Consider the following 13,411-nt stretch of genomic DNA (forward strand, 5'->3'; position numbering starts at 1 on the left):
ATGTTTCGAAAGCGACCAGGTGTCACAAAGCTGCCTTGATGTACCTGTACTGCAAAGTTCCCCCTCAACGCATCATGAATATATTGCAGTCATCTGTGTCCTCGGCAGTTCTGAAATTATCTCTGATAATGAGTCAGTGCTGTTTGGCAGCAAGGTCGAACCTCTTTGACCATTACAGATTAAAATAATGTGCAAAAAAGTGCTAGTTCTGCTCTGTGCACAGTTACATCTGTTTGTGAATGTTAATGCATGGAATCAATAAAAGCACACAGAGTCAAATAAAATTTGGCATTACTACAATGTTCCTAAAGAAATACATATTTAAAAGCAAATGGCAAAGTGGGGAACTGATTTCACAAATGCAAAGGGTGGCTTGTTGAGGTGGCAAAAATGAAAATATATTCATCTTTGTCTTTTAAATGTCTCTTGTCAGACAGGTTTATAACTTCTGAACCACCACAAATAATTATGACTTAGCTCTTGAAAATTAACAGAATCATTTCATGTGTTTAATGTCTCCCATTCCACAATGTCAGAACAACCTCAGTACTTTACATCAATATAAAGACAGCAGCGCTCCTCCAAGCTTTGAGCCCACAGATTTCTATTTGTCCTAGATCGAAAAGAATTCTGCACTGAGCTCAAGCCTGTGAAAGCCTGCACGTATTCAGACGCCCACACAGAACCTAGCCTGAGAGAAAATAGGGGCAGCTGATTCAACGTGAGCTAATTCATTCAGTCACTATATGTCCCCTGTCAAAGGCTGATCCCCACAGGCCAGCATAACATCTGGATGTGTCCCCTCTGTTCTGTCTGCATGGCTTTCATGTCGCTCTCAAGGGACATTTTCTTGGTCTGCCAAACCCATCCTGTTTATTTTGCATTCCGAATTAACACTTTCCACTATTATTATGCAGGATTCAGGTGGCCAGTAGCAACAGTATATAAACTAGTGAAATTATATTGTGTTTTTCTCTGTTGAAAAAATAAACCAAAATTCAGAAAAGCACTGAAAAGATTACAAAGTGGTACTAAATCAATTTAAAACTCTAAAACAAAGACTTCCCTTTATTTAGACAGTACAGCATAAGAGAAAATCAACTTACAAAAAATTAAACACATGATGTCCTTGGCTTTGTACATCATTTGGGTGGAGGTCTAATGTAATTCATTTATTTCCATATTCCAAAATGAAAATAGAAAGTGTGAGTAATGCGGAGAGATTTAAACCAAGTGCAAGGCTGTAATTTTATACTCCTCTGTAATGTTGTAAAGGTCTCTTCAAGCTTATCTAAACTAAACTAATTTTCCCAGAAGTAGCAGGCAGATACAGATGGACCATGAAGACTGATGTGACTAATGCTCCCTCTGCAATTCAACAATATAATCTGCTGCAGCTTCATTAAAAAATATCTACAATTCCAATTAAATAAAGTTATCACAACAAATTAGAGTTCTATAAACACTGTATGTACAAATTTGTACATTAATAAAATAAATACATATGCTTCATTCCAAAATGAAATATCCGCCTGTGAAACTACAGAAAAATAAATAAAATAATCGTAGTTCTCGGTCGACAAAATGATCTTTGACCCATGATATTTAATAACAATTTGTAAGAAACTGCTACATCCATGATGCTGTACCATCCTACTGGCTGACCAAAGCCGCAGCTGAAGCAGGAGGTGACTGGATTGGCTGAAGAAACTCAGAGGTGAAGACGGCCTCGGCATATTCCTCCACGACGTCCTGAAACTCTGCTGCCACATCAGCCAGGGCCTCCGACAGCAACTCTTCTGCCAGGCTGTGGGACAGGAAAGAACAGAGACATTAGAAAGATTTTCCTTAAAACCAAGTTGTAATGACAGCTCCTGAATGTCTGCCATTTTGGACAGTTCTACCTAAACACTATAAAGAATCTACACCGTGTGATTGTTATAATATAACCTATTACTGCCAATAAATTTGAGACTAGACCTTTTAAAAATTGCTAAATAAAAAGGTTATGGGTGTTGGCAAAATAGTGGCTTTCAAGATTTCAAAGAAAAAGTAAGCAAGTATCAGCCTTGTGTCATTATCTTCAAAAATGCAGACCAGTGTGTCTGCTGGCTTTCAAAGCTGGACATAGAAAACTCTCTGAAATTTGTGCCATGCCTTGAAAGACATGGAATGAACAAAAATAACTCAAAAGACTGGGGAGCTGGGTGCAGCATCAAGCTAAATTTCAGTGTTTTGATCATTATCTGGGTCAACACATTGAGACTGAAGCAGGGGCAGAGGGGACAAAGGAAAGTGGTATACACTCCTGGATCTCCCAGCCGCAAAAAAAAGTCCAAACATTTGGTTGTCACTGCAACTAAACAATTAGAGTAATTGAACTACCTGTACCTTTGTAGAGTCAATACAAGAATACTTTGCTCTCAAACACTGGACACTGGGTGAAACAAGAATCTGCCATTCCACATTGGGAACAGCTATTAGGACATTTTAATATCATTAATATGCTAAAAGCAATGTTGCTGTATATGTACATGTAATGAAATCCCACCACGAATATGAAATTAGCTATTAGTAAACATGCACAAGCTTGAAAATAACATCTAAAAAATATTATCCTACTCTGTTTTGCTGTGCATTTCCATATCCATCTGTCCACCAAGCTGACAGAGTAAAAAAAAATGCATTCAACAACTTCCAACGAAGCTTAAAATAGCTTGAAGTTTGTATGTTTACTGCATTTTGGCTGTGCTGAAGTTTTGCACTCAATCTGTTAGCAGACTGAATGAATGAGATCCTCCAGGGGGTTTGGCTCCACAGCAACATTATTATCATTAGCATCTCATTGCACAGACAGTTTCTGCACTGTGTCAGAATAGCAGGGGGTGTACATGCCTGAATGTATGTGTTCTGTCTCAAAAAAACGCTGAGCTAATTGGATGGTTTCTCCTCACACAATATCCTTATTTTTCTCCAAATTCAGAAAAGTACAGATCCCACTCTTCAAAACTTCGGCCCATTGATGTATGACTGATAATGAGCCAGTGACACAAGCAGTCAGATCCCATGGGTGGGACTGGGTTGATAGTTTTTTCAGCTCTGAATTTAAGCAAAAACAATGTATTGAGCTGTTCCCACACACATCTGTGACACAGAGAGAAAAAATACTTTAAAAAGTATATTTTAGGAGTTTAGAATTGATACAACAAACACATGGATTCAGTACGATCACAAAAAAGAGAGGAAGTTATCTGCATTGCAGCAACTTAAGAATTCTGTTAAGTATGCAAATTTGCGTGTGGGAGAGGAGAACAACGGTGAACATGAGAGACGCACTATGCAAACCATAACCTTTGCATTATCCTCTCAGAAGGAGCACTTGAGACTAAACATTATGTCCGTCAAACACGCCCAGGGACACAACAGAGAGCAGGAAGGACAAATTTCTATGTGGCTCTGGTTACAAAAACTAAAAATGTGATACTTCTAATATGTAAGTATTTTTATAAAATCTGAAATACACAAAGATTACTGAAAATATTATTAGCAACCAGAGGGGAATTAAGACGTTAGGAAAACTTTCACTGTTAGTCTTTCACCTGTCTGCGATGGCCCAGGGGTTGAAGCTGCCGACAGCCTCGTGAGCCACAACACGCAGGTAGGCCTCGTAGTCTTCCCGGTAGCGCCGGATGTTTCTGAGCATGCTGCCCGGCACAGAGATAACAGTCCCCCTGCTTCGCTCCACTGGGCCTGGGAACACGGCATTGTGTCTGGGCTGCTGTTCGTCTTGGGATGCCTCCTCTGTCAGGCTGTTCTCAGAATTGATATTGTGTCTGAGGAAACACAAGGCCAGGCAGTCAAGTAGATATCCACCAAACCTTTTCATTACCTTGACCGTTCAAGACTGTAGGAAGTGGGTAAAGAGCTTCTGAGGGGCTGCAGCTGTGGACAAGAGGGAAACTCGTTTATTGACGAGGGGGCCTGAGTGGAGCGCAGCGCTGTGATTAATCAGAAACACATGCTGTGCCCCGATATCGGCTGAGAATGATGAATTCAAAAGAGGTGTCAGAGCACAGGCTGGCTCCCTCTCCTGTCCCCTCCTCAGAGTGAGTAGGGGCTCAGCTGGGCATTGCCATAGTCTGGCTTTATAATCCTCTCTGCTTGGACAAATCAGCCTGGCTCTTGCGATGGTGCGCTCGGTGCTATATTTAGTGTTGCAGCAGCTCCCAAAGCAAAGTGCCTCTCTATTGTGCTCAGCTGAACTTGTTTCTGTTTTGACTGCGGGGGCTGCAAAGCGTGGGGTGGTCATAAATATCAAAGTGCCAGCACAGTTAACTCTGCTGCCACTCCGAAATGGGTTGATTTACTGTCTGATTGGCATCTGAGGGCCAACACAACAAAACAGCAACCTGCAAATTCACTGCCTATTCATGAAGTAAGAATAGCACCCACGCGTTTTGTGCCATATTCAAAAATGAACAAGAACCAGGCTGCCTTTCCTGTCAACAAACATCCTAAAAATATTCTCCAAGGGCAGTATTAATCTTGCATATATTGTATATCTGTGAAAAAGTGATGTGATGTCACTGAAATGTTGTGATTAAGTGTTCACGGAACCATCTTACTGTATTCTGCCCTATAAAGCTCAATGAGAGGGCTAAAGGAAAAGGAACAACCTTATATGATATCTACAGTGAATATTACATTAAACCGGTGTGTTCACAAAGGTGTGTATGTGTGTGTTTCTGTATGGAACGTGATTGACAGAGGAGTACAAATATGACGGTTGAATCACACACACAGACAAAAAATAAATAAATCTTCTACCCGTCACATTCACCCACCTACAACTTGCACAAGGCATACCTAACCAAAACAGATAAACAGCACCAGCAACATCACCTCAAGTGACTTTCAAGTTTGTCTTCTCATTTCTCTAAAAAAGTGCCAGACGTGTATTGCCCAGGAAACCAAGGCCCTGGCAAAGGACTGCGCCATATGCGATATATCAAAAGGGATGCAGGCTGCACTGAAGCTGAGCTGGACAAAGATGAATGTGGCTCAGAGATTGTCACGGGGGTGATCCAAGCGAGATTCACAGAAGCCCTGGTGAGCTTTTGAAAACAGTATTCCCGCCCCAATCAGTGTGGTAAGAATCAGGTGGAGGATGACTGTGTGGAAGATAATCTATAGATTGTTGCAATTTTCTTGTTTATTCAATAATAGGGCTGCAATTAACAATTATTCTCAATGTCAATAAATCTGTTGATTACTTTCTCGATGAATTGATCAGTTGTTTGGCCAAGAAAATGTTAGAAAATGTCGATCAGTGTTTCCCAAAGCCCAAGAAGACGTCACAGAATGTCTTGTTTTTCCACAATCCAAAAAAGATATTCAGGTTACTGTAAAGAAACCAGAAAAAAATCACATTAAAGAATCAGAGATGTTTTTTCTTTTTAAAAAAACTACTTAAAGAGACTAATCAATTATCAAAATAGTTGGCAATTAATTTAATATTTGGCAACTCATTGATTATAGGTTGCAGCATTATTGAGTAATGCATGGTTGATATACCAAAAATGTTAATATAAGGTCACAGCAACTGCAACTCTACCAAAAAGCCATTTACTCTGCAGTTTACACATCTTTCGGCTAGTTTGAAATACTTGGTCTGAGAGGACAGCTGTGACCATAAACAAAGGTGTGGGGGTGGGTGAGAGAGAAGAAAAAAAAAAAAAAAATAGATGAAAGGTTTAGAATATTGCTGAGTGGGGCTTTTATCTTTTCATTGATTTGTTGACCTGCTGATGGAGCTGCAGTGGGTCGGTCGGCATTAGTCTATGGGCACACACACACACACACACACACACACACACACACACACAAAATTGGGGTTTGTGTCTGTGTTTCTCACCATGGATACATAAATCTTATCTGCCTCTCTGCTGATGTTTTCAAAGATAAAATCTCTGACTCTATTGTCTCAGCGGTCGTTTGATAGCACTCGCACAGAGTTGGGGAGTCACGGATTACTTGTAACGGCATTATGTAATCAGATACAAAAAAAAATAAATGTATTCCGTTACAGAACAGAAAAAAAGATTACAGGTACATTTTGAAAAAAAAATGGGGATTACACATAGGGATTACTTTAAGAAAAAAGCTATTTGCTTTTTAGGTTTCCTGTAAAAACAAAAACATGCAGCTAGGGGAATAAGGTCGAGGGATTTGTCGCAGTGTAGCCAGTAGTTGAATGTAGTTACGCCCCCATCCCTTCATGCAGACTCTGTGGTGCGGACTGGTGTCAGCTCTCAGTGAGTGAACACAGCTGCCGGACTCGGATCCCGCCGCTGACCTGAAAGCCTGCAGTGTTTGAGTAAAGGTGTAAACCTAAACACACACACACACACACACACTGGTGCTGGTACTCACTGTATGGGCAGAGTAAGCTAGTTTGACCAGTATTTGCAGGCTAACTGAGCTAAGATAATGGCAGCAATGGTTAGCAGCAGTCAGCTGACTTGCTACAGCAACAAGTAAAGCTATCGGTCCATCAGGGAACTCTGTAAATCTCAGAGTTGAGGCAAAGCAGCGGGAAAACAAAATATTTTCCATCAAATATGATCAACTTTCAAGAAAATCAGTGAATAAGTTATGCTTTTGTACAGTAATCAGTCGTGCCCGGTCTCAGAAACACAATTTTTCAGCAGCATCATAAAAATTAAGACAGCTTTTCATTGGATACTAAATTAATACAGGCCCCCCAGTGCATGATGATTCATCAACATTTTAAAATCGTTTTCCGGGAAATGACACTCAAAATATCATCAAGACTACCATTGATGGGCCAGATCCTGCCATATGACAAATAGGCCCAGTTCAAGGCTTAGCATATATAAAAACATTTAAACATCAATTTTGATTTCATGGGAATGGGATTATAATTGTATGTTTCTCTAAAAATCCACTGAGCAGAAAACACATCTTTGATGGTCTCTTGTCATTATTTGCGTATTTGGCAATGAAGTAATCCAAAAGTAACTAAAAGTAATCAGGTTCCATTACTTTTATTTTGTGGTACTTGGATTATGTTACTGATTACATATTTTAACAAGTAATTAGTAATTTTACCAGATTACATTTTTAAAGTAATCCTCCCAACCCTGCACTTGCACAAGCACACAGGCAGCCTAGGTAAAGAATAATAGGTGCCAGTGTTATGTCTAGTGATGGATAATGGAAGTGTAAAAGAGGTAGTATTATGCTTTTTGCCTATTTCCCCTCTCCTTTATTGAATTATATATCTTTTTTTGTACATGTAATAGATTCACAAAGTAAAAAAGCCCAAAGTCAACCCAAAGGCAGTTCACATCTCCCACAGAAAGCACTGCTCTGAACCGCCTGAAAACAGCTTGTTTGTAGTCCAGCCTTTTCTTCCGCTTTCTTGTAAAATCACAAAAAACACGCGTCATAATGCTCGCCTAGTGGCTAGTCTGGCACACACCGGTGGAAAAACAATGAGCTGCAGCACACAGTGACCGCCTGCTGCCTCTCCTCTCCCTTCCAAACATTAGCTACCCTCCAGGCAGTCAATGGACATAAAGTTGTTACTATGACGTAGAGACAGAGCTCAGTTATAACTTTATGGATGAAAGATACATGTGTTACAGCTTAATAATTCACCACTCTGAAAGTCTTGCTCCAATCCATGTTGCTAAGATGGTAAGGGGAACATGTACAGCTGAACCAAAGCTGTATTTACCGGCTTCTCAGTAGTGTTGTGTTGTTCAAAGAACATTTATTTCATTTGACCTAATCTCATCTATGACTCAGGAGGAACGAGTAGTCTGAAGGAGTAATCCGTTCATTTTCACGCATATGTGAATAGTCTTACGTTCACTCCTCACAAGGCAGCTGCACGGGCTCCGTCAGCACAGGAAACAGAACTGTAATGTAACTTTACTTTTTATTTATCAACAGAGCCGTGCTGTTGTTTCACAGCTCTTGACTGGTGAACAACCTGGAAGTGTTCGAGAGCTCATGTTTGTTTCTCTCTGTCAGAGAGGCCCATTCTGCGTCCAGACCTGCCAAACTGCTGCGTTTATATTATGTATTTATTTCTTTGGTCCTCTCTCTGTGCTGGAGTTCTTTTAAAAACTTGGAGGCTTTATCTAGATTATTATTAAATTGGTTGAATTTTAATAAGAGTGTGTTTTATTCTTATAGTGTGTCAAGCTTCAAATCTTATGTTAATATATAGATTTTACTCATGATATGGACATTTGGCTACTGTATGAATGAGCAATTTAGATATATAATGATAGTAAATTTTATATATATATATATACACACACACATATATATATATATATATATATATATATATATATATATATATATATATATATATATATATACACATATACATATATATATATATATATATATATATATATATATATATATATATATATATATATATATATATATATATATATATATATATATATATATCTTGTCTGGTTGTATACATGTGTTGTGAAAATGGACGCATTTAGCCGGAGTAGTGGCGACTGAATATTGACAACATATTTCTGTGGTTTTTACAGGGTTTGAATTTGGTTGTGGCCCCAAGGGGCTTTAAAGAACGATGACAGCAAATGATCAAGAGGTGAATTTGTGCATTATAGGCTACTTTGTTAATTAAATGTGGGTGGTGATGGGGCAATGGATAGGACACATGTCTTTGGTGTGAGAGACCAGGGTTCAATTCCCCACTGTGACCCATCCACCTGAGCAAGACACTTAACCCGTAGTTGCTCCCGAGGCATGCGACCTCTGACATGTATAGCAATTGTAAGTCAAGTAAAAGTAAAAGCTTCAGCTAAATGAATAAATGTAAATGTAAAGCAAACCAGGTAGCCTTCCGTGTTTGAGAACGCCACTGTTTTTTTACATCGCCCACCAGAAGGCTGCAGCCCCGCAATAATGAGCCTAGTTCAAATGAACTAAATGACTCAAAAAAAAAAAAAAAAAAGGATTAGTTCATTTTAATGAACGAGATTTCAAGATTTGAGTCTGTCAAAAGAGTCACTTTTACCATCACTACTTCCAGAGACAATTTAGAGCCTATTTGGACTTTGCTACTTCTCAGAGCCCGCCCTACACTGCTTCTGATTGGCTAGTAGTCCTAACTAAGAACTGCGCAACTCCCAACAACGATCATGTAGAGGCAAGATTAGGGTTGGGCGAACCCAAAAGTGGCCCAAAGTTCATATCCCCATACTGTTAGGCAGAATTCCAGTATAAAATATATATCGGTATTTTCTGCTTAGCGGGGCGGGGAGTTATTTTCAGTAACTTGGCTTGTTTCTTATTTCACCGTTTTAATTATACTTCATCCTCCATCTTAAGTATTACTCACTTATTGAATTCGCCTCCTTTAGTTCTCTTCACACTCACAGACCTAACGTACCGTCCTCCATTTTCCACTGCAAATATACCCAGAGATAGTAGCCTACCCCACAATGTAGCTGGTCGTCATAGCGACACCACACACAACTGCCGCGACGTAATGTTCAATGCGACACACACACACCAGCGACCCACTAACAGCTGTCTCTCGATTTAGGTTAAAACGTTTCAACATTACTCAGAATGTAAAGACAGATAAGACGGAGGTGATACGAAAAAAGTACCTGATTGCAGGTACAAGTACAACAACTTTTACACAATGGAAAACCAAAAAAAGGCGAGTAGAGTGGAGGCAAGTCGAGCTGGTACCGTGCAGTGGAAAAGGGGCTTTACCGTCTCTCTGCCTGTATGTCCGCTTCGGTAACTTTCTCCATCAGTAGTAGGCTAGGCTGTATAAAGTCACTGAAAAAAAACCCAGAACTTGTCTTCTGGACTTTTACTCCCGTGATTACGTTCACAGCAGCAGCTGAGCTGCATTTTGTGGAGGCGTGTTGACGACGTAGCCTATCAAAACAAAACCAAGGTGGTAGCTAACGAATAACATCTAACTGGTATGTTCACTGTGATTTTACCTGGTCCGTTCTTGTAAAATATCCACAGTGTCGCGACTTGTAACGTAAACACCGTGTTTCTTTGATAAATGCTATAATGTGTCGCCTAACCTGGCCGGCCCGCAGAAGTACAGTGTATGTGTGGGAAACACTGAATAAACCATGTTTTCTTTTTACAAGCCAGGTCTTTAACAGTGTTGACCAGCACTGTGTCTTCCTCTATATTGTTAGAGACTTTGTGAGTAATGGCTGCGTGCAGATGCAGAGGGAGGGGCAGGGAGAGAGAGGAGCAAACACTGGCAGGACTTTACAGAAACATAATAATTAACTCAACATCAAACTATATCGGTCTAAACGGTATTGTCTAAATTTCATATCTCTTTTGAAATTATATCGGTATGCCTCATATATCGATATACCGCCCAGCCCTAGGCACAGGGTGAAAAGAGGAGCTGCAGCAATGTGCAGTATGACAAAACTATGGTGTTATTTGAAAATGAAACCATGTAAACCTGGTACAACCCCTAAATAAAATGATGAACCTGAAAATGAGCATAATACCAAATCTTTAAAATATTGGTGTAATGTAAACAACTACTTCCCCCACAAATAGTGAACAAGAACTCAAATCAAAATTTGCCCCGCTGTTGTAAATCATGACCTAAAAGTAACCATAACTACCCCTTAGCAGAGAGACAGAATAGCCTGAGCACCTGTAAGCAATAATTTTATCTCATATATTCCATTTTTTAATGCAATTCTTTTGAAAATTGGATTCCCCCACCAGTCCTCCCCTTCCTCACATCTGTACTTCTAAAACAGCACCTAAATCAAAAAAATCTGGAAAGCCATGACAAATAACAGTCTGCCTGTCTCCCTACAACAACAATACAATCAAAGACGCCTCCAGTGATAGGCTCACTGAGAAAGGTCTGCTTTTGTAAACTATGTCACTGTCACACATTTTCTTCGTTGGGGTGTATAATTGTGTGTGTGTGTGTGTGTGTGTGTGTGTGTGTGTGTGTGTGTGTGTGTGTGTGTGTGTGTGAGACACATGATTGCATGCATGACTCGGTTTCCTGCTGATGGTGACTCATGAGAAATGTGGGTTATAAACAACCAATCAGGCCTGCAACAACACACACGATGAGATCTTGGCACGTTTTCCTGTTCTAAACCCCCAAAATGAAACCTCTCCATTCTGTCACACTGAACACTAGAAGAGTCACCGCTGACAGAGGATTAACAATCCCACACCAACACAAAAACAAACTGCACTGTTAGGCTATTATTCCTCCACAGGAACTGATGTGAGTGCTCAGTTGCTGCAAAAGCAACATGAAAGCAGAATTTGATGAACGTCATCAATAATTCTGTCTTTCTACCTCATCAAAGTGTTTCTCTCTCCTAAAGCCTTGTATACTTTCTGCTGATTACTGCACAAACAGATTAATTATCTGAACTGTTGGCAGGAATGTAAATATCAAGACCAGCTGGCTGCAGTGTTGAATACCTATGGTGACTAAAGCATTTGTTAAAATAATATTTTTAGATTTCTCCTTACGGAGGTCAGTGTGTTGACTGGTTACTCTGACATCAAAGTGAGGCACTGTCATTAAATCTAGATTGTTTTCTCCGATACTAATGCAGCTCACTTCCTCAGGCTGAAGATGGAAACTAACTGTCAGATGTTATTTCACAGCTCTCAATGACTGCTGTGAAACTCATTGTTCCAGTTAAAAGACCTACATATTCTGACATCTGTTCTAAATGAAGAATACATGTTGCTGAATTCAACACGCAAACTGCAGCAAGTTTGGGTTAGCCTGGCTATAAGTGTTAATTCAGTTCTTGGTGTACTGGATTACATGTGGTTGAGTTTTGGTATTTGTGGATGCAGCAGACTGCAGGGTTGTGTAATCAAAACTTTTCTTCATTTCATCTCCTCTGTTATGCATTGCAGCATATGTCACCTGGGTCATTTTAGCCTGCAACACAGGTAGCCCACTCATCTCAGTTTCCAAAACAACTTCTTGGCCCCAGAAGACAGCTCTATAAGACAATGTGCCTAATAAGCACAATTTCTCTTTCTATCTCACACCAAATGACTCCCTACCTCCAACTTTATTACTTCTTAGGGGACTAAGCACTGTGGAATAAAAGGCTGTTGTGCATCTACAGCGGTCATTACAGCAAGTTTCTGCTTGTACCTTGTTGTAGGGCATGTGGGAAAATAATGCATCAATCAACAGCTGTTCAGCTTGTAGTAGGATTCAATTAATGTGACAAGTGTTACATTTAATTGCAGCACCTTTCTCGTTAGAAAAACTTAGATACTTGGCGATTACTTTTTTCACCCAGACATATTTAATTATAGTCCAAGCAGCCAGAAAGTAACTGCTGAATTGGCTAGGTCTTCATTCAGAGCACAGAAGAGGTGACTAATGCAAAGAATGTATTAGAATCCGTGGTAATAATTTTATCGAATGATTACGAGTACAATTACTGCATGGCAAGCAATCTTGGAGCCAAATTTTTTTGCAGACACATTTATCATACAAGACCGTCATCAATACAAAGTTGTGTGCAGTCATGTTGTGTCTTGTCTAAAGCTGATCATACACGGGGCAACTTTTTGAGCAATGTTGCTGGGCAATCTTGCTAGTGGCAAGACCGACTATGTTTTGAACGGACAGCGATGGTGCGGGGCGGGTGGCGGAGTGGTGGGGGAAGGGGATTACGGTAGTAATTTTTACTCATTACCATTGACAGCAACGTTGTCCTGAACGACTGCTCTAAAAGTTGCTCAGTGTATCTTCAGCTTTACTGTTTCATTATTTCACTAGAAATGTTGAGGGGCATCTAATGGAAAAGAGATTCTGCTCTGCCATGACATGCGAGTCTGCAGACAGCAAAGCTACACGCTCTCCATGCTGCTGAATGTCCGTTGCCAGTCATGAATACTAAGTTGATCCATGTATAGACAGAAACCAACAGTCATTACTCTATAGCCAAGGTCAGATGCTCCCATTAAAAACATCAACCAACAGATTAACTTTATAGAGAATATATATATATATATATATATATATATATATATATACTGTATGTGTATATACAGTGGGTACGGAAAGTATTCAGATCCCTTTAAATTTTTCACTCTTTGTTTCATTGCAGCCATTTTCCAAAAATCAAAAAAGTTCATTTTATTTCTCAGTAATGTACACTCAGCACCCCATCTTGACAGAAAAAAACAGAAATGTAGAAATTTTTGCAAATTTATTAAAAAAGAAAAACTGAAATATCACATGGTCATAAGTATTCAGACCCTTTGCCGTGACACTCATATTTAACTCAGGTGCTGTCTATTTCTTCTGATCATCCTT

At 39.7% G+C, this 13,411-nt stretch overlaps 2 protein-coding genes across 2 annotated transcripts in view; one reads left to right on the plus strand and one right to left on the minus strand.

Annotated features, from left to right (window-relative positions):
- The window catches only part of igsf21a (immunoglobin superfamily, member 21a), a 261,327-nt gene that overhangs the window by 180,090 nt on the left and 67,826 nt on the right, over nt 1-13,411 (plus strand). The window lies entirely within an intron of this gene.
- LOC123987404 (protein moonraker-like) lies at nt 1,041-4,068 on the minus strand. Its single transcript, XM_046076261.1, has 2 exons — nt 3,600-4,068; nt 1,041-1,807 (listed from the first exon to the last, which is right to left on the minus strand). Exons 1-2 carry the CDS (start codon nt 3,884-3,886, stop codon nt 1,654-1,656), a joined length of 441 nt encoding a protein of 146 aa, XP_045932217.1. The 5' UTR covers nt 3,887-4,068; the 3' UTR covers nt 1,041-1,653.

Source organism: Micropterus dolomieu, linkage group LG18, assembly GCF_021292245.1.
Source record: "Micropterus dolomieu isolate WLL.071019.BEF.003 ecotype Adirondacks linkage group LG18, ASM2129224v1, whole genome shotgun sequence".
NCBI classification, from domain to species: Eukaryota; Metazoa; Chordata; class Actinopteri; order Centrarchiformes; family Centrarchidae; genus Micropterus; species Micropterus dolomieu.